This window comes from Barbatula barbatula (genome assembly GCF_947034865.1).
Source record: "Barbatula barbatula genome assembly, chromosome: 10".
NCBI lineage: Eukaryota > Metazoa > Chordata > Actinopteri > Cypriniformes > Nemacheilidae > Barbatula > Barbatula barbatula.
Genome location: NC_136773.1, coordinates 23,406,035 through 23,428,058, shown reverse-complemented (window position 1 = coordinate 23,428,058; position 22,024 = coordinate 23,406,035). Strand labels below are relative to the sequence as shown.

General features: G+C 40.1%; 1 protein-coding gene across 1 annotated transcript in view; it reads left to right on the top strand.

Moving 5' to 3' along the window:
* The first annotated feature begins 6,578 nt into the window (after positions 1–6,578).
* The window catches only part of unc13c (unc-13 homolog C (C. elegans)), an 87,881-nt gene continuing 72,435 nt past the window's right edge, over positions 6,579–22,024 (top strand). The window contains exons 1-5 of the mRNA XM_079466461.1: positions 6,579–7,078; positions 11,333–14,855; positions 17,693–17,715; positions 18,250–18,299; positions 19,261–19,339. Of these exons, the coding sequence (XP_079322587.1) occupies positions 11,555–14,855; positions 17,693–17,715; positions 18,250–18,299; positions 19,261–19,339 (3,453 nt within the window). The 5' untranslated portion in view covers positions 6,579–7,078; positions 11,333–11,554. The remainder of the gene's footprint in view (positions 7,079–11,332; positions 14,856–17,692; positions 17,716–18,249; positions 18,300–19,260; positions 19,340–22,024) is intronic.

Genomic DNA, 22,024 nt, shown 5'->3' with positions numbered 1-22,024 from the left:
ATTTTGTTGATCATCTCTCTCATTTTGCTCATGTGTTGTGTCTTTCTATATTAGCAAGCTTCCTTAAAATTCGTTTTCAAACTGAGCTTCAGTTTTCAAACACATCTGTTCGACTGACGTTCTCTGTTTTTGTTATCCTGAGCAAACAGCACATCTACGCCATATCTGCTGTTGTGTGGCGAACCGAACGCTGAGGCCATTACTGCTCACGCAGACGCTCGCTGAATTTCACAAGGATTCTGGAACAAAACGTGTTGTCGTTCTCAAACAGAATCCACAGCGGTTCCTGCGGCCTCACTAGACAGTTGTGTTTAGTGCTGCTGAAGGTCTCTGCGGCTCTGAATGGATCCTGCCGTCTACACCGAATACTAAAGAGACACTTTCAGTTACTTCATCTCTCAGGTGAAGATCCTCCGCTCGGCGAGGGAAGTTGTACAAAGTGCTTTTCAGTTTATTCTGAGAAGTTCTCAGGGGAGGTTTTTACAGAGAAGAGCGCCCATGTGAAGTTACAGAATCTGTGTTCTCTCATCCTGACTCTCTAGGGGCCCTAATAAGGGAACTAGAGCACAATGACTGAACGAGCTGTGTGTGTGCATGAGACTGCATGCTAATAGATGTCCTAAATGTCATGATGGTTAATGAGCGGGTGATGCTCACACACCGTCACATATTGCACACTGACGCATGTTGAGGGCAGAAATGAGATATCACCTGTTTCATTATCACTATCACCCTGGTTTTATGTGCATTTTGAAATTTCGCATCAGAAACGAGTGATGGAAACGCCAAAGTCCGAAATAAAACCATTATTTAACCATTTAAACTCTTGTTTTTTCCTTTTTTTTCGAAAAACAGTTAATGCGAGCAACGGGAGATGGAAACGCATTTGCCGAATACATTCTGACGTAGTGAACATCAGAGCCACTAGACGAATCGGCTTTACGGAAGTAAGTGTAAAATTACGTTTAAAACTCCTCTCTCGAATAATGCGGTTGATGTAGAAACGTCAAAATGAAGAACTATTGTTGCATATAAAGGTACTGCGGACATGAGATATAAAAATACAGCTTCTGACCATTTTCCTGCTGCATTTTTAATTACTAAACAGACTATCCACGATGACGTCACTGCACAAGAGAAACCCGGCAAGTCTCAAACTTCCGGTTTTCTGCGTAGCCGGTTTATTATTTTTGTTAGCAAGTCAGTTCCATATCATTGAAAACACCTGTATGTTTTGTGCATTAAAAGGACGAAAATGAACCAAACAGATCTCATCCCCCGTTTACTGCCATAGCATAAATACTATGGGAGTCAATGTGTGTGAGATAGGTTTAGGTTTAAATGTTTCTTTATTGGGTGAACTGTCTCTTTAACATGTCAGTCAGACAGTGTTTTCTTGTCTAAGTGAGCAGTTCTTGGCTGGATGAATTGTGATGTGGATCAGGCCTTATGCCAATATTCAACAGTCAGGCTTCTTAAGACTTAATGGCAGTCAATTGACAACTACAGCAGATGCATTCTGACCTCAGGACATTGAGATCTCGTGATTTTTATTTTGTTTATTTGTCAGTAATTCAAGATGTTGAGGCCAGCTGAAGTGTTTTAAAAAAAAACTCTTCTTTTATTGTTTCAGTTCACACAGAAGCCGTCTGAGAGATCTTCACTTGCTCAGATGTGTGAATCTGTGGGAGACATTGAGTTTAAAGTTCAATCACAGTTCGGAGGAACCGGTCGATGTTCGTGACAGATACTAGAAACTGAAGCTGCTTCTCATACAGTCTGTCACTTTAGTATTGACAGTACAATCCTTATAAGAGAGACTTGAATGCATCACTGTTCCCCAACAATACACATCGTTTAATGTTTTAAACATTTAATTTAATTAAAAAAAAGTATTTTTATTTTTATAGCACTTTTCAGGATTATTGCCAAGCAGCTTAACATACAGCTGCAGATCATTTTAAGTTCTTCTGAATTGACTATCTATAGGTATGTGTTTGGCTAAAATGATCATTTTCAAATAAAAATATTGTTTCTATTTGCACTATTTTCAGAAAATGGTGAAAATAACAGAAAAGATGCTCTGTTCTTTTTCAGACCTCACATACTGCAAAGTATGCAGATTCACTTTTAAGCAATAAAGCAATATGTGTATTTAGAAAGTATTTAGTTTTCATGTGATATCCATTGGATGACTTTATGTCACTCCTGAAGTTTGATTTTCTTGAAATTCAACAGACACTGGACTGAAATGACCATCTAGAAATGAGGATTAAATGAACATTTGGAGAACAGAAGTACAGGAGATACGAAAAATATAGAAATCAGAATACAAGGTGTTTTATTGTGGTATACGCCGTTCCCTCACGGCTTTCGTCCCGGCCTGCTCGCCACAAAGAGACAATACATTTACATTTACTTATGTGTGTTTTACAGATATTTTACCGTGTTTTAGCACAAGAACACAAAATAAAGTAGTTTTACACATAGATTAATCTTTCTAAGACTTACTCTAGATGTGCATAAACAGATCCAGAGAAGTGTCAGATCAGATCTCCATTGAGGGCTGTGCTTATGTAAGTTTAAGTGAGTGATAATGCATCGTGTTTGTACATTTTCTCTGGAGTCTTATCTGTTTCTCAGCCTGATGGATTCGGGGTTTGTTGGGTTGTGAGACAACTGCAATGCAGTCCAGACCTGCCTGTCATGAACAGACCTGTGACTGTCATCAGGAACCCTGGAAATCCCTCAACTCTCATTGTCATCCATCTTTACTCTCTGCAGTCTCCTGCCGCTGTTCACATACTCTGCAGTTATAATGCAATATGTGTCGGCTTGTGAAAAGGAGCACAGTGAGTTGCTATAAAAAACAGCGGATTACTCAAGTAAATGTGATGAGGATTCTCATTATGAGGTCTGTAAGTTTTAAATACGGTAAGTGTGTGTATACAGTAGTTTTCAAAGGTGACTTTGTAAAGGAGTGTAAATGGAAGCTGATGAATTTAAGGAGGTCTGGCCAAAAATGACACACAACATGTGTCAAGATCCAGGAGAATGACTGCTACTGTCAAAAACAAGATTGTGTCAATTGAATTGTGCTACACAAGTTGTGGTTTGAGCCTCACAAACTGGTATCTATTCATTCGTCTTCATGGATACAAATTTTCTTTTTTCGTGTCACACAGCAACGTATTTTAATATGCCGTATCTTTCATATAAATATATACCAACGCAATCTGAAGTCACATTTTTCGCGTCATTGTATTGTTTTCTTTACAGTATTATGCTTTAAGCGATGTGGTGAAGTCTCAGGTGTCTCACATCATTCTGCTCTGCTGTGACCTTTAAAACTATAATTTTCTCAAATGTCATAGAGATGCTCGTGTTTCACACACAGGCAAGTTGAAAATCGACGTGCTTTTCTTCCATCTCAGTGACATAATGTAAAACTTTAGTTTCATACGTTTTTCTGAAGCCTGAAATGTGGCAGCTGTTTGACAAGTCATATACCTCACAATATTGATTACCGGCAGATTGATGTGCTTTTATTTATTCAAATTTTTTGGTACAATCACAGTTGAAACCGCATGAAGACGAGAGAACGGGAAATGATCCACAGCGATTGTCATTTAACACTCGGTGACGCTCAATTCCCGTGCTGGTGAGCATCAATCGTGTTGCTTCAGGTAAGATCATTATTACAATCCTGAACACAGAGTTCATGATGAATCACCTTCAGTTCATTAAAATTTTCTGCAGCTGTGGAGACAGTACATGGTTTATGGTGCCAGGTTTGTGCTGTATGATCTACGTGCTTAACACATATATGCATGAATGTCCTGCGGCCATGTGATGGGGATTTTACCGTGTGCTGTATGTAGGTCATGAAGAGATTCACTGTGAACACACAGAATCCTCCACTGAGCTCAGATTCATGACCGGACGAGAGACGGAGGATGATTGATGCCTTATACGACAGGAGAGAGATAACAAAAGAGAACGAGAGACAGGGTGTAGATGAGTTTCACTTTTTCTATTGACAATTGTGAGAGTAAATACCCGAACGGTCTCTAAACAGCTGTTTATCTTAATTGGTTTGGCACAGTATGATCTTTCTGTTTTTCTTTTGGAAAAGTTTGTTTTCTTCCAAACGTTCTTTTCTTTGTTTAAGGCCTGTTCACACCTAAGACAAAATGAAAAAGATGGAGAATGAACTGCTGATGAAAGGTTTGTTCACACCAAGATATCAACAGCAGTCTGCTTCACATGTGTCTGGTATACCTGTCTGTTTCTTCAGCAAACAAAGAATATTATTGATTTAGAACAACAGCTCTGTTCTTTAGTCTTTGGCGTGAATAGGTCCGTTATTCATTTAAAAAATAAATTTTGCTTCCAAGCATTCATCATAGGTTAATATTCGCTGTGTGTTTATATCCTTTGAATTAATTTTAAAGCCAACAAATCAAAATTGGCATCCATGTTTTCTAATTTTACGTTTGTGGGATTTACTGAGTGATTGCAATTAAATGCTATGATTGGCCTCTAAAACAACGTTTTTCTTTGGCTGATGTCATCAAACCCTCAAGTCCCGCCCTTCTTTTTCTTCCACATAAAAGGGACCGTATTTATTCACCCTCATGTGATTCAAAACCTGTATATGACTCTTTCTTCAGTGGAATTTTGGGAAAGGGATTTGTGTTCATACAATGGAAGTCAATGGAGGTCAATGTTATCTGGTTACCAACATTCATTCAACATTTAACACAGAAGAAAGAAACTCGCACAGGTTTGGAAGCACGTGAGAGTTCTCAAATAATGAAAGAGAATTCATTTTTGATTGAACCGTGTCTAAATATTGCGTAACATAATATGCCATTCAAAGGTTCATTTTAGGCATTGAAGTCAAGTCATGAACAGCATTTTGAGAGTAGGTTTAAACATTTAGTATAAACTGTAAACCACAGATATGAACGTGTAGAAAACCAGAGCATTTGAACGAATACGATTTGTCTGTGTTGGAAAGATTCTTGTAAAGCAGCATCTGTGGATTCATTTGGCTTTATGAAACATTTGCTCATCTGTAGACCAGGGGGCGACCAAGAGCCGTGTTCGGCATCTCAATCTCTCTCTCTGTCTCCCTGTTGCTCTCTCTTCACTCTCACATACCCTTTTTTGTAGAAACTTAAAAAAAAAACATCCTGAAATGCAGTGTAGCCGGCAGGCGAGACAAATTAGCGTCTGTTTGTGGGATTACATGACACGTTCCCTGTTTCCGGAGCGATACTGAAATCATAATAGAAAAGAGAAATTAAGCCAGCGCGGCTCTCAGCTCTTAACCAATCAGAATTGATAATCACATATAAGGACACAGAGAGCAGAAGGTTGCGAATGATCATACTCCTGTATTCATAGATTCCTGTGATGAGCCATATATTATGTACTTTATGTGCACATTTATTATGTATGAATCATTAGTGTGTGATTACATCATGTAAATTAACCAGTAGCCTCGTGTCAATGGGTCGGAAGGTCTAATGTATTAATAAGACATATTCTATAATGTAATGTGTACTGTAGATGTTTCTGCTGAAAGTGAGAGTGATGCTTGGGTTGTGATGCAGGCGTCGCCATGTGGTTGTTTGTTTGCTCAGTGTTTTTTAATGCAATGCTGTGTGGTTTCAAGGATGTTCTGTGTGGTTGCTAGGGTGTTCTGGGTGGTTTCTAGGGCGCTGACATTTGGTCGACATTGTTGTCATATTCAGGGCAGATGGCAAAGCGTTTTAAGCGGATAGGACATTGAAAGGATGTTCTAGGTGGTAGTCAAAGTCAAGAGCTCACCTTCAACTCTCTATACTAATCTTCTCTAGGGCTGTCACAATAGCACACTGCACAAGTATTACATTTCACAATAAGGATGTCGCAATATCTATATAATTGTAAAGAAATGATGCTATCCATTAAATTTCTCAAGAATTTGGCTTATTTAGTGTCATAAATTACAAGGCAACATGTAAAAACAGGTACAAAACCACCACCAACCAGAATAATGAATTATAAAATTATGAATTATTTATGATACGTGTAGTATTGATAAAATATCTTAATTTCAGATATTAATGCACGGTTATCACGGTATAATGTTGAGTGGCTCAGGGCCCTTTGACAAGACCCTAGTTTATATTTCCTCTGGCAAAAATGTCTGAATTTGGCATTAGTGATTTAAACAAACCTATTGTACAGCAGTAAATACAGTGATGCTCACCCCCAAAACACCATTAATAGGAAGATATACGAGAGGTTGAGAGAAAGAGGGAGATTGAGATTCTTACAAGGGTTTAATAGCTGCAAGCCAATCTTAGATTCTCTTTGCTCTCTTTCTCTCTCTCTCACACACACACACACACACATACTCAATGCCTCCCTCCCTCCCTCCCTCCCTCCCTCCTGCTGTCTCTCTCATCCGTTCACATCCTCCCCTCTTACTCTATCACTTACTCTCCCTCCCTCCCTTTCTCTCTCTCTCTCCTGTCACGTGTGCATCTCTGTGAATCGCAGTTACGGCTTTTTGCATTTCTTTTCGTGTGAGGCAGAGAGGCTCGGCGCTGGTCTCCTCCAAGGGCTCCTCACACACTCTCTCTCTATCTCTCTCTCCCCTACACAGGCAATCATTCTGCTCACATCCACACACACACACACACACACGCTTCCCGTGCAGCCAGACAGGAGGGCTTCCGCCATCCCAGACGTTGTCTGCTGCTCAGCCGAGTGCCGCTGCCTCCGTCTAGGAAGAGGGATTTTATCCAGGGTCCACCAGCATGCGCCCACCAAGCCAGGCATCATCCCAAGGTTGAGCAGAGCGCAACCGCTGCAACGGAACGTTAGGGAGGAATGGATCGTGTAGAACAGGAGGGTAGGATGTGGAGCTGAGGTTCCGTCGTCCGGAGGCTTCTCCGCACGCTTTTTTCAGAGGATGCTGTCTGCTTCACCGCAGGACGTTTAAGAGTTTCCTTGACGCTTCTGCGGCTCGAGCACTGTAGTGGATGGAATTTGCATGCTGTAGGAGAGGGTTGGCATTCAGGTATGTAGTTCTCTGTGCATCTCTCCATATTAAGCTGTTGCATCTGAAGCATGATGGATGTTCAATCTGAAATTGGAACGTTGGTTAGAACCAGTCATGCAGTTTATTTGCAATTTGTGTATTTACGCTGCATTGTGCATACATGCGTTGATGCATGCATAAATTCTCAGTTTTGATCACTGATCAATATTTGACCCATTGTAATTGCATGCCATAATACTTTGTGATGGTCAAAGAGGGGGGCTTCCGATGCGTTCAACCCATTGATGCTCTTAACATGTGGTTGCATACACACTCAGAGGATTGAGGCTCTCGCTGGATTAGCGTCGAGAGAGCTTTCTGATTCCCACGGCTCGCGGGATTCTCAGATCTGTCGCATTTCTTAGCTGGAGCTTGCACTGACAATATGCACAGAGAGCATTTGATGCATCGCCACACACACATCAGCATGTGTTTAATGCACGTGTGCATGCGTGTGTCGTCACACAAAGATTTCCATATTCAAATATTTTGGCCGTTATTTTTTCTTTCTTTGATGACAGATGGCAATCATAGGGTTTAAATTAATCTGTGATGCGTGTTCATCTGTGCATGTTGAGCAATGACCGAATGTGAGATGAGCAATGGGTTGTAATTGTGTTAGTGGGTGGGGCTCTCTCTCTCTCTCTTTCTGTCTCTCGTCCACTCTCTCTATCTTAAATATGCATCGAGAAAGGGCAAGGGTCGTTTTAGGAGTGTATGTGTGTGAGGTAAGGGGTCAAGACCCCTGCGTCTGCATTGGATTGATAATCCATGCCTCTTCTGCATCATGAGATTTCTTCCACAATCAGATTCCCTTTAGGGCCGAGCAAGAGAGAGAGAGAGAGAGATGGACTAATGACCTGTATGTTTATTTGAGGCATTGTACATTAATCTGTCAAGCACAATAATTTGGAGCAGCTAAAGAATAAGTGAGCTAATCTACTTTCTGAAAAAATGTTTACTTCAGTTTTATGATAATGCACATTTCTCACAAGGTGTTTTGACACTAAGGCTTGTTAGATTGGTTGATATAAATATTGCTTAGATGGCTTATTATTTGCATCCGTGCATGACATTTGTACATGTACTGTAGCAGAGCACTTCTCAGAGCTGCTTTTGTTGGAAAAAATGCCTTTAGAGACCCCTAACACAGGAGCGCTTGAGGGTAAATCTAGAAGAAATACTTCAGTCTTTGGCCGTCTCCAGTCAAAATTGGCATCCGTCCATTTATATTATGAAATTAATCTGAATACTTTAGTTTTTTCCATAGCACCTCTAACACTTAAAGAGACAGTTCACTCAAAAATAAATATTATGTCATCATTTAATCTTCCTCATGTGGTTGTAAAAGATATCTTGAGAAATGTTTCATTGGTTTTCTGTCCATACAAAGAAAGACAATAAGGTTTGGTTTTGTTTCATTATCAACATTTTCTTTTGTATTCTGCCGAAGAAAGAAACTCAAACAGGTTTGAATTGACATATGGCTGAGTATATGATGAAAGAATGTTCCTTTTGGTTGAACAATCCCCAAAAACTTTTAAGAAAAAATTTACATTGCATCCATCTTCAGCAGTGCAGTTAATGCAACTATTGGCAAAAGTAAAAGTTATCCACCTGTGATGTTACTGTGACCAGATTGAATTGGTATCTGGTGTATTTTTCCAGTAGATTTAGATGTGTAGTGCTGTAATGGTTTAATGAAGAGACTTTAGCCTAAGTGTTAATCACAAAAGAGCTGATAAATGAGAAAGTGGGAGTCTACAGGTCCAACTATTTGTTATTTTGAGTAGACAACGGAAATTAACTTGAAAAATGCGATTCGTTTTAAGGTATTTATCATTGATCGGATTAAAGTGTCAAACAGACCAACGAAAATGTCCTTAAATTGTAAAACTGTGGTCATCAGACCCTAATGTTTGACTGCTGTGATGTGTTTTCATGAAGCAGAGATGCAGTAGGTAATTTGTAAATGTTCCAAAAATATTGAATGCCAACATGATTATATTTCATTATGAATTATATGCTAACACTACTAATTTGTTGCCCATAGTTTACGCATTTGCCAGTTGTTAATGAAATTGAGTTGACCCATTTTAGTTGATTTTAAATCTCGTGAGATTTAACAGATTACATTTCTGTTGTTTTGGGCTAAAAGAACATAATAATTAGGTTGCCAACGTTTACATTTTAGTTTAAAGCGGCCCTAAATCAGACAGTTTCAGTTACTTACAGAATAGTATTATTTGGGCCGAAACCTGTATGAACACTGGGGGTGTGTGTCAGGCATTGAAATACTATCTTATTCATCCAACTCATTTTTTGATAAGTTGACTATGTTAAGCATGAGAAGACAGCACGTTTCCCATTGTAAAGAAGTTAGAATACATGACACACCGTTGCACCACCCCTTTAACTTTTACATTTTGTCCCATAATCCTTCTTAATGCAGCTGTTAGAGCTCTGCCGACTGACTGACTAAATCATTTGTCAGAGTATAGTTTAAGGTCTATTGAGAAACTATTAATGTGTATTTTAGGCTAAAATAAAAATCATGTCACAGTGCAAGACATTTTAAAGGTCCCACAAATAATCTTTATCTTTTCTTTTAATTTTGAGGGTGAAATATGACCTGGACATTCTGCCAGATACAGATGAACGTTTAGCACTGCTCATATAATACACGTGCTTGCATTATGACTATCTGCAGAGACAGTCTTTGTTGGTTTTAGTTTATTTGAAAAAGTGCTTATTAAACAGCTTGAGAGAGAGAGAGAGGTCCGTAAACATCAAGGTGTCTGACTCAACTCATCTGTCAACAACCTTATCAGATTTACTAAACACACTCACAAACAGGCTGTTGCCACTAAACATAATCCAGAATTCTTACAGATTATTGTGTGTGTGTGTGTGTTTAGCAGTTGTTAGAATGTTCTAGGTGCCAGCAGACACACGTCTCTATAATCTGGTTTTAGCTCAGTTTTCTTTGGCATGTGTAGTCAGTCTATATGATTTCCAAATTTTATTGTCTGATGGGTGAGAGTAACATGTCAGAGGATTTAAAGAACCTTTAGCAAACACCACCATACACACATATGCTGACCTTTCTCTATTTCTTAGGCCAGTATAATTTGTTAGTCCCACATTAACCATCTAATTAGACTCAATGAGGCCCTGCAGTGCAGTGATGTGAAATGACTTCATTCATCATCTTTTCCCATCATTTATAAATAACACATGAGGTCTCAGCAAAACCATTCACTCCTGAATTATTGATTTTCAAACATAATCCTCCCTTGCAAAATATAGACATTTATGCCCTTTACATCCGAGTGCATTGTTCGGGTTAATGATCGTGATTGTGTTTTCCAGTGTTTGAATTTCATTTGTTATTAGTATGCAGGCTGTGTCTTTGTATCATGGCATATTACACATGTCAAATTACCAGAGACTGAATTAATCCAGAGATCAGATGACCTTCTGAATGAACTCTTAATCCAGCACATTCCCTTCCCTTCTATTATTTCACACCCAGTTCAGTTCATGAATAAATTCATAATTTAAAAATGGAATGGTTCAACCAAAAATGTTCATTTTATTTCAAACCTGTGTGACTTTCTGATGCAGAATGCAAAATAAGTTATTTTGAAGAATGTTGGTTAACAAACAACACTAAACAGAGTGTAAGGAGGTACAGAGTTGGGAACCAGTGAAGGAAAATATTAAATGTTCAGTGCTCTAGGTCTGAAGTCTGTGGACATATCCAGAAAGATTTCAAGCAAGACATTTTAAAGACAAACCAAAAGATGTCTTGAGGAATTCAGTATAAACACACAAGTGATTTATCATGATACGGCTAGGTGCCTCATTGTTATTTTTAATCTTGTATTTTATACATAGGTATGTATAGAAATGTAAACACATTTACCACTGATTTTTACAGTCTGCGAAACAATACATTGTTACCTTCCAATCTTTTCTTCTTTGATCTATTTCTGAATGAGAAGCTTCCAATAATAGTGACAGAATGTGAGACGTTGAGCGCAGCTGAATTGGAATTGACAGCCAAATGAGAAGCTGCTAATAAAATGGGTACTCTGACACAAAGGGACTTTCTTCTATGATTCATTATTGAGCGTATGCCGTATAACATTTAATATAATGCATTTTATGTGCATGTTGGCTTTTCATTTTTAAAATGATTGAAACTCAGTTTTTTTTCTTCTCTTGCAGAGACATGAAGATCTTGAACATGAGGATGTGCAGTGATTTTTGCTTTGCACAGCTGCATCTGAGGTCAACTCTTCTCTAGACCCTCTTACACCTCAGGATTGACTTTCAGAAGTCAAAAGTGTTTGCGTGCTTCCGTTTCAGCACCACTGGAGATAACTGGCAAACTGGTCTAGTTTAGTATCGCTGCATCCTGAGTGCACAACTGCATAAATATTGCCCCCCATGGTTTCTGCCCGTTTCAGAAAGCTGTCGTCTTACATTGTAAAGATTTGCAAAGGAATGTTTACAAAGAAACTGGCAAATACAACGAAGAAGAAAGAGAGCCGCGAAAACAAAAAACAACCTAAAACGTCCCCTGACCTGCACGCACAGAACCCAACGTTATCAACCACGTTGAAAAGTACAGTCAAAAAGATCTCCAAATGTTCGTCGGCGCGCAATTTGTCTCTTGAAGAGGACGATGGAAAAAACGACTGTTCCTCTCTCTCGCCGACATTTAGTTACCGTGTAGCAATTGCAAACGGACTGCCAAAAAATGCCCTGTTTCTGAACAATAATGAATTTCATGAAATCTTGTCGATTGATAGCGATTACTCTGACTCTCTAAACGAGGTAAAACTTGTCCATAGATTCGATGAACAAAAAGCTTATACAATGCCCGTAAGAAGGAACAGAAAGAGTTTGATTAGTTTGGCGCCCTCTGATGGCAGCTCAGAGGGGGAGCGGGGAGAGCGTAGCAGTCTCCACACCCTTCGACTGGGCGCTCTGAAAAAGCTGAGGAAATGGAAGAAGAGCCAAGAATGTGTGTCTTCAGATTCAGAAGCTAGCAACTGGAGAAAGACCCTCGGCATCAGAAGCAAATCTCTGGACCGGGCCGGGCGGCACCACAAAACCACTACCCTAGAGCCAGGATCAAGCTCAACGGGGTGCATCAATCAGACTCAGGATGTGATGGAAATGATCTTTAAAGAACTTCAGGGAATCAGTCAGATCGAGTCTGAGCTCTCAGAACTGCGAGGACATGTCAACGCTCTCAAAAGCTCCATCGACGAGATCTCCAGCAGCGTTGAGGTGGTGCAAAGCGAAATCGAGCAGCTGCGCTCGGGATTCGTTCAGTCTAGACGTGAGACTAGAGACATCCACGACTACATCAGACAGATTAGCCAACAGACAAACAAAGCTACTCTGAAATTCCTAAACGTGCCTGAGGAGAAGTATGAAAAGACTGAAGACCTTATTTTTCAGATTCTGAAAGAAAAAATGGGTTTCACTGATGCACGCAAAACATTTAAAATTGAACTCGCCCATCGACTGGGGCAACAAAGAGAATGTTACAATGCTAAACCTCGCCCCATTATAGTTATTTTTTCAAGCCCCCAAGACAGGGATTTAGTTTTGAAAAAGTGTTATAAGCTGAAAGGGACAGGCATATCGATCTCCACTGACAGTCTGGCACATGACTCGAAAGAAAGGAAAGACAAAGCGATCGCCTCTTCTCAGACATATGAAAGCATGGACATCAAGGTTTCAGCCAAAGACAAGGCTGAAAGTGATGACTGGGACTCCATGGAAAGTGACAAAGAGCTAGATGAGTTAAATAAGAACAAATATGCAATTATGTCCAAACCACCTCCAAAAAGTAAATCAGACAAGAAAAAGTCTCACGATCACCGGAGGATGGCCGAGGACACTCCGTACTCCGTGCACTATGCTGATAATCCACCCTACGATGACCCAGACAAGCAAAGCAAATCCTACTATTCAGACATAACATCTGGATGGCTTTCTCAGAGCGACTACTCCACTCCCAAACTCAGTCGGTCTGAATCAGACTGTTCGAAACTCTGCCAGTCATACTCTGAGGACTTCTCAGAGAGTCAGTACTTCACCAGAGTCAACGGGTGCTCCCTGCTCTCCTCCTCCGATCAGGAACTTTGGCAACGGAAGCAAGAAGACATGGCATCGTCTTGGTATGCTAGCCCTCCCAGTCAAACCCTGAGCCAAGAACGGCCATATGTGGAACATAATGAAGTTGAAACCACAGAGACTATTGACAGCGGTGTGAGTAATGGTCTGGTTTGTATATCAGGGGACAGGAGCCATTACAGTGGCTCTCAACTCTCTCTGCAGGGTGACCTCTCACCTTGGAAAGATTGGCATCACCTTGAGCAAGGTGCTGATTCAGGTTTGGATGCTTCTACTGAACAAACCATAATCTCTGAGATCAGCAGCCCTTTTGACCCTGCAGCCAACCCTGGTTTTCCTGAGAAAATTACTAAATGCCTTGAGGTTGATTTGCAATTTGAAGGTGAGACCTTTTTTACTCTTGATAGCACTCCTGAGACGGGTCAAGAGCTAGATATAGACATAGAACATGAGCTTGCTCTAAAACCTGAGCTAGAATTAGAACCAGAGCTAGAGTCAGAGCCAGAACTAGAACATGAACCTGAAGAAATAGCACAGTCTGAACCTGAGCAAGAACCAGAGGTTATCATTGAACCAATAGTAAAACCAGTACCTGTAGCTGTGGCTGAAACACAACCCGAAAAGAAGCCGAAAACCAAAAAAATCACAGCCAAACCTGAATCTGCCCCACAAACACTAAAACGACAAGAGGTCAATGAAAACCACCTCCAGCAGATCCAGAAATCCTCATCCATGTACCGTAGCCAGAGTGAGATCAGAAACGAGAAAGAGGAGGAGGTCCCTAAATCCTGGAGCAGCAGGCTTAGCATAGACCTCAGTGAAAAATCCTTCAGCTTCGGAGGATTTGGGTCCACCATGCAGAGAGCTAAATCAGCTTTAGATTTCGTGTGGAACAAAGGTTCCCAAAGCACCAGTGCCCCGGCTGAAGAACCAAGCAACACTTCCTTCATGGGCAGGTTTAGAACGGTGTCCCAGTCTACAGCCAACAGCTCAAGCACAACCATTGACTCTGACGTCTACACAGAACCCTTCTATTACAAGGCTGAGGAAGAAGAACAGGCTACTGAGCAACCCGTGGACAGTGAGACTCATTACGTGGAGGTGATGGAGCAGGTTCTCGCTAATCTGGAGAACAGAACCAACGCCAACGAGGCTGAGGAGCAGTGTCAGGAAGAAGGATATGATGTCTCGCAGGAATACGACATCTCCCAAGAAGGTAACCCTGTGCTGGAATACGACTGTAGCCTCGATGAGGAATACAGTGAGGAGTATGATGACAATCCATTGACTGAGGATACAGCTGAGTATGAAGTTAGTATGGTGGAGTATGTTGAGGATACTGAAGAGCAGGAGACAGAGCCTGAGGAACAGGAGGGGAGTAAAGAGGAGGCAAAGGATGTTCAAGAAACAACAGAAACAAGGGGAGCTAATGAGGTGAAGGAGATGGCCGGACAAGAGGATGAGAACAAAAATGTTACAGGGGTTCCAGTGGAGGAAACTCCACCCAAGAAAAGGATTCGGCCCACATTTAAAGAAGCAGCATTGAGGGCCTACAGAAAACAGATGGCTGAACTGGAACAACAGATCTTGGCAGGAGGTAAACAACTTTGTTTTATAGCTGTAAGGAATTGATCACATGCAAAGTTAATGTGATAATTTGTCAATGGTTAGTATTTTGTCAATTTGTTTCTAATGGAATTTTTAATTAAGGTTTAATGGTGAGACAGAGTGTTAGTCAGTTTCCCATAGATGATGTTGATCTCAGGGTTTAGCTTGTGTGACCTCAGACTCATGAGGGCTGCTTTGAAGGGCAACTGTGAGTTGTCTTGTTAGAATCGCCTATTGATTTTGTGTGTGTGCATTGATGTGGACATGCGTGTGTGTATGTTTGACAGTATCTATTTGGTTTTGTGTGTAAGTACATGCATGTGTGACTCTGTGTATTAATGTTTTTGTGTATGTTAGGGTGTGTGCACACACGAGTCTCTCATGAGTCTGCTGAGTTCAATTAGCCAGTTCAACAACTATGCTGTTATATTCAAACACATATTTTAAATGAAAATATGATCTCAAATGCCATTTTGTGCGAACTATTCTTTTAGACAGCAAACGTTGAGCAGGTTTAGGATGTTGTCTAATGAATGGTAGTGTCATAATGCCAGTCTGCTCGTGAAATAAGACACTGGTCAATATTTAGCTGAATAATTCATATAATAGAAACTGCTGCCGTTGAATGTTCACCGTGAAACCTCGTATAAGTTTAGCTCTGAAACGTACCCTTCAATTGCTGAGTTTTCTTAACAGTCAGGGAGGAAACAGGGGAATTTCCACCCAGTCTTGCTCACACTGAAAGCGCTCTTGACCTAGATGTCTAAATCGCAGTCACAGCGGATGGTAAACCCAGAAGCGCAGCACTCACAGCTATTGTCAAGTGCTGCGAAGCTGTATTCAGATTTTCATTCATGATTCACAGTAACAGTTGAACCGTGAACCGTCTAATAATAGTTTATCAGTGGATCTCATAGAACCTGTCATGTCACCTGAATTTTAGGAAAGACGAAGAGCTTTTTTGGTTTGTATTGTACAATTATTTTCATGACCCTTAAATAGTGTCCATGTTTGGATATGTTATGGTAGAGAATGTTTGGACACTGATCAAATTTGAGCAAAAGATTTATAAAACAATTTTGTGAAATGTGCCCTGGGCATGTTTTTATCCACCTGTATTAAAGGGACGGTTCACCCAAAAATAGAAATGATCTCGTCCTTCACTAACCCCACAAATTGTCCCAAATTTAGTTGTTCTGTTGAACACAAAGAAAAATATTTGGAAGAATGCTTTTAACCAAACAGTTCTCTGCCACCATTGACTAACGTGGTAAAAAATGACAATGGTGGTCAGTGGTGCCCCAGAACTGTTTGCCTTCCTACATTCTTCAAAATATCGTCTTTTGTGTTCGACAGAACGAAGACATTTATAAAGCAAATTTTCCTACTATAGTAGTCAAAGGTGGCCAAAAACTGGTTGGTGACAAGCATTCTTCCAAATATATTTCTCTTTGTTCATCAGTACAAATACATGTTTACAGATTTGGAACAACTCGAGGATGAGTTAATGATGACAGAATCTCTATTTTGGGATGAACTGTTCCTTTAAGTGCACTGTATCTGAATATGCAGATATGCAGATTCATACATAAATATAGAAGAGAAAACCTGCCTGCAGTCATGATGTTCTTCAGTATTTAGCAGCTTGTTTTCACACAGTCGCTCAGCTGTAATTAAAGATCTCAGATGAGAAATCATTTGCTTTAGGTAAAGATATCATGAAAGCTTGAGTTTCGTCTTCAGCTCTTTCAGTCTTTCCTCAAGCTTGTTTTCAAACAAGTTTGCACATTAATGGCTCTCTTCAGATTTGTTGTTTCTGCCAAATTGATGTTATTCTGCAATGCATTCATGTTAATTCTCTCTCTCCAGTGTGTTTGCTAACCAGGTCAGCGTTGGTGTCTTCTCAGATCTCGACTTGCACTGTGTGTTTTCATGTTAGCGTAAAGAATACTGTATCACTGCAATGCAAATCTAATGAGAATTGCCATTAGAGTTAATGTGAACTTCACAAAAATATTTGAAAAGTTGAATATCCGAATGCCCTACAGTAATAAGAAGTGAAGAGGAACTGTGCTTGACGGTCACAAAAAAGTTGGTCGTAATCCAAAATGATTTACTATCAAATTTCCTAAGTACATTTTTTAGTAAACCGAACGTTTTCATTAGAAATAAATACCAGAACATCAAGTTTATCTCTCGCTTTAGTATGTTAGCAAAACTGAAGTATGTTCCTTATTATCTGAGCGTCACAGAAGCGACTTCTCATCTTCATTCTGCTAACCAGCTCGATCTAAGCTCACCTGTATCCGCGCGTTTATTGACATCCACCGTCACTTTTAAGACCCACATGGTCGAGTGAGTCGAGCGGATGTTACGCTAATCACAGCTGTTATAAGTCAACACCTGACCGACACGACTGCGTCTGTGAGAGGCAGATTCCAGCCTTTCAGAACCTTTAGAGACGATCTGATGTAATATGAGAGATCGGGCGCGGTGATGGCCATCGGTTGTGTAACATCATCTCTGAGGTTTGAATCTGCCCATAATTTGGCAGAAATTGTGTTTGGGTATTGATTTGAGGTGTATTTAAATAAACACTAAGGGTCTTTCTCTGCTGGACGCCGCAGGCTTTTTACAGCGCTGTACGGCCAATAGAGCATCAGGGAAAGTGATATATATACAGTATATAGGGGTTCAGTGCTGGCATTATTTGTTTGGCTCCATTTAACACAAGTCATTATAAGTGTGTGCTGTTATTTATAGATAAGAGTCGATACGTGTTGTTATTTCTAATGTTCTCTCTGTCTTTCTGTTTCTCTCCTGCAGACAGCAACGCTCTGGATACAGAGGTCTTCCGTTCTTTTCTCTTTTCTTTATTTTATTGTGTTCGCTTGTTTGTGAATATTGTGCATGTTTTTCATTGCTACTTGTTGTATTGTTTTGTGCTGATATCAATATACAGTATTGCATAACTGGAAACTGAAATCACGTTGTAATTGCTCATCTCTTTAGCATCTCAATTAGACATCAAGGAGATGAAATGGAAACCTTTTTCTCGAGTCTCAACTGCGTCTCAGAAGTTTCTCCTGAATAAAAAAAAGAGTCTGAAAGGTCACGAATGTGTCTATCAGAGTTTGAGAAGAGATCAACAATGAGTTCAGCTTTGTCAAGTCAAACATTTCTCATCAAATTTACACCTCCAGACTCTTCATGTGTTTCAACAATTAACACTTTCATCGGATTCCCTTTTTATTTTTGGAGAAACATCTGACTAAGTCGGACCTCTATTTTTCTCTAGTTGTTTTACGGTGTACATAATTTGTGTATTACAGCGTGGTATTGTTTGGTGTTAGTCTTGAGCGAGCCGTTTTCTCATTTGACAGGGTTGTGCCAATATTCTGGATCCAGCCAAACTAGGCCTGACAGGTGGAGGGTGAGTAAAAGCATTCTGAATCTAAACACACAGGGGAATTACTGATCTCCTCTTTACAATATTATACACATGAGGTCATCAACAGGGGCCGTGTTTTACACATGTTTAAAAGTGTGCTGGCGGTTGATCTGTGTAGGATCTCATTCTCCTCTGTCCTGGCTGTCAGACAGAAGCAGGGATGTGCATGTAATGTTATTTTGGGATTTGATCTGGTGTTAATTGTGTGGAATGGAATGTCTCCGAGTTAATGAATGTGGTGGGGATGAATTTAGTTTTTGGCAATGAGATGGCAAAAATAAATACATAAACCTGGCACTATTGACATTTAATCTTATTGCAGACTCTGTCCTCGATGAAGGCTGGTGATGCCTCTGCACACGTGTATACCACATCATTTAATATCAATTATACAATAAGTAATGGCATAAACCTGGGGCAGAATTAACCTTAAAGGGAAAGTTCACTCTAAAATGAAAATGATTTGATCATTTACTCACCCTCGCGTCATTCCAAACCTGCATGACTTTCTTTCTTCTTCAGAATGCAAAAGAAGATATTTTGAAGAATGTTGAGACACAACACTGAACCCCGTTGACTTTCTTTGTATGAACACAAAACCACTTGAGACACTTCTCAAAATACGAAGACAGAGACAGGTTTTCATTGACATGAGGATTTTATATTAGTGTGAACCATCCCATAAAACGGTCAAATTCACTTCAGTTTAAATCACCAATGCGAGCGAATCGAAAATTCTGTGACATCACAAGTACTTTCCGTTTGACACATTATAAGAGAAAGACGTTAATGTAGAGTTCCCGTAACCCCCCAACCCCCTTCGCCCATCCCATGTTATTTGCCGGCACTGTAAATCACTTGACTGCTTTTTAGTCGGGTAATTTTTCATGGCATACAGCATGATTATGGTATTAATAGACTCTAAATCTGCCTCCGTCCCCAGGGTTGGCAGCATACTTTACAGCATTGACAGCATGCCAGATTTACGCCGCAAGAGGACCATGCCTATTGTCCGAGACCTGGTGAGTAATAACGTCCAGCGTGCTTATGTTTGACTGATGGAGGTTCAGATGTCTGTATTATCCGGAGCCGCCGCGCACACGGCCACCAGTCCGTCGTCTTACACCACGCACAAAAAGATGGAGGCCCGTGTCTTGTGTTTTGATGCTATTTTGGGGTTTTTTACGCTCCAGCAGAGTAAAAGTAGGTCACTCGTCTGGTGTTCAAAATCATCAGTGGCGTCTTTAAATGTGTAGTGCTCATGTATTTATGATCACGTGCTGTTTTATTGATCACATTCTAGATGGCAGATTCACAGAAGCCAATTCCATGTCTCACTGTAATATGTTGTATGTCTGTATTCATATTGTTTTGCATTTGTCAAAGACATGTTTGTTTTAGGTCTCTGCCTTAACAGATTTTTATTGCAAAGTTTTGTGTGCAAATTTGAAGGACAAATGTTGACGCTGTATCTGTCCATATTTTGCATGAAAAAAAAAAAACGACCGTGTTTTGGTAAGTACGGGCCAATGTTCTGTTCTATACTTTGGTTTCTGGCGTGTCCTGTGGTTCATTCTCACCGCCCATAAACTGTTATGGGCGATATTTTTCCGTGAGTTGTCAGATTTCGTTCAAAGCCAAACTCTTGTTTTCACTCAATCGAGCATTATAACTGGAAATGTTGACAACTCAACCCAAAAATATAATTGGGACTTCATTGACTTCTGATTTAACAGCGCCTTTTTAAATCATGTAAAAGTGGCGTGCGGCGCGAGCCTTTTACAGCGAGTATGAAGTCAGTGCTGTACCGGGTCCGATCTGGTCTTTCCCCCATCATGCCTCCGTCCTTTCTTTCCCTTTTGGCTGTGTGATTGCTTCAGGGCAACGACAGTCGGTCACATGACCTGTGACGGGATCCAGGGGGGACCCGCCCTGACCTAAACCCAGGGCTTTTTAAAAAAATGTAGACCGCCCGAGCTCAAGCGTACGCTTCTATTGCCTGCAGCAACCCTCAGCATTTTGAATGCATGCTGAAACTTACATCAACACTTGACGTTCATGTAGAGGCAAAGTCTTCCCTGTTTTCCTAAACGCACCCCTGCTTTAAGGGGCTATTAGCAGCCCGCTTGGTCTTTACCACTATCGGGTTTAGGGGATTAGATGGTAAAGACTACCCGAGTATTGTGAGCTGTCATGCCTGCCAGTGTAAATTTGGCTAATTGTGGCTTTTTGACTTTTGACCAGAGTGTCCCATTCTCCCTTGTTGCAACTCTCTCTCTCTCTCTCTCTCTCTCTCTCTCTCTCTATCTCTCTCTTTCTCAATATAAGTATGCTTTATTGGCATGACAAAATGTACATTCGTATGGCCAAAGCATTTGCACCTGGGCTGCGTACAAACAGTGCAAGTATGTAAAGAAACAAAAAGAAAGATGATAATAGTAATAAAGTCTGATGCATGTAGTGCAATTATACTATATATAAATATAGACAAACAGAACTAAGGTATTGTTTATACTCTCTCCCTCTGTCCTGAACTCTTTGGGTTGAGTTTTGAAGCACATGCAGTCTGATCTTGTCTCTTTTGTAGCAGTAATGATAACAGTACTGGCAGACATTAGGAATATACTGTAGCAGACGCATTACTGTAACATTAGAAAAGGATTGCGTGGCAAATGCATGGGTGAAATGTAACGTTGAAGTGCATGTTAGAGGTGAGGTAGAGTTTTTTTTAAGGATTGTGGCTTAGACGAGAGTCTCACCTCTGCAGCTTTCACGAGAGAAACATTCACGATCTGATTTTCTGCATGATGACTGCAACGAATGTGCTCAATGCGTGTACAATGAATACGCTTTCCCACTCTCTAATGTTGCTTTTCTTTCCTCTGCGTCTGGACACTCTAGGCTTTGGTGAGTGTCTCTATCTCTTGCATTTTTTATAAGACATTATGTGTTATTTGATGTGAGAACAGAAAGACAAACGGGCTTGGACTCTTAGAGATTTAAAAACAGTTTTCAAATCTGATGTTGTGAGTTGTGAAGCTAAGTGAAATCCGTTTAATGAAGTATCTCTACTTTAGTGTTAATAAATCAAAGTGCTTCAGAAAACCCAAGATCATTACACTGTTCATTTGTTAAAGGGTTAGTTCATTGTTTACTCAACAAACCTGTATAAATGTCTTTGTTCTGCCAAACACAATGGAAGATATTTGGAAGAATGTCAGTAACCAGAAAGGATCTCATCCTGTATTTACTGCCATAGTACGGAAAATAAAAACTATGGGAGTCAATGAGGGATGAGCTTCTTTCAAATATGTTTCTTTGTGTTCTGCAGAACAAAAACAGGTTTGGAACAATCTGAGGGTAAACGATGACCGAATGTTCCTTTTTGGGTGATCTTTCCCTTTAAGGCTTATTCAAATCAATGATCAATAAAATCAATAAACCTCTCTGAAGTTACATGAACTTCATGAAATACATTTCAAATCCTTGCAAAGACCGCTGTACAATTTATTTTGTTCTTTTCTTTTCTAAAGCAATAACAGCTAAAGGACCTTTAAGTGTGTCTCTGCAGTCTGAGCAAGAATATTCAGTTTTTAAAGAGAGAATGTCCTGCTGTGTTTTTAATTTCACAAATTAATTCTTCCTTACAATTCAGATGATAATAATTCAAAGTACATGATCTGCTTCCAAAATGTTGGTGAATCAAC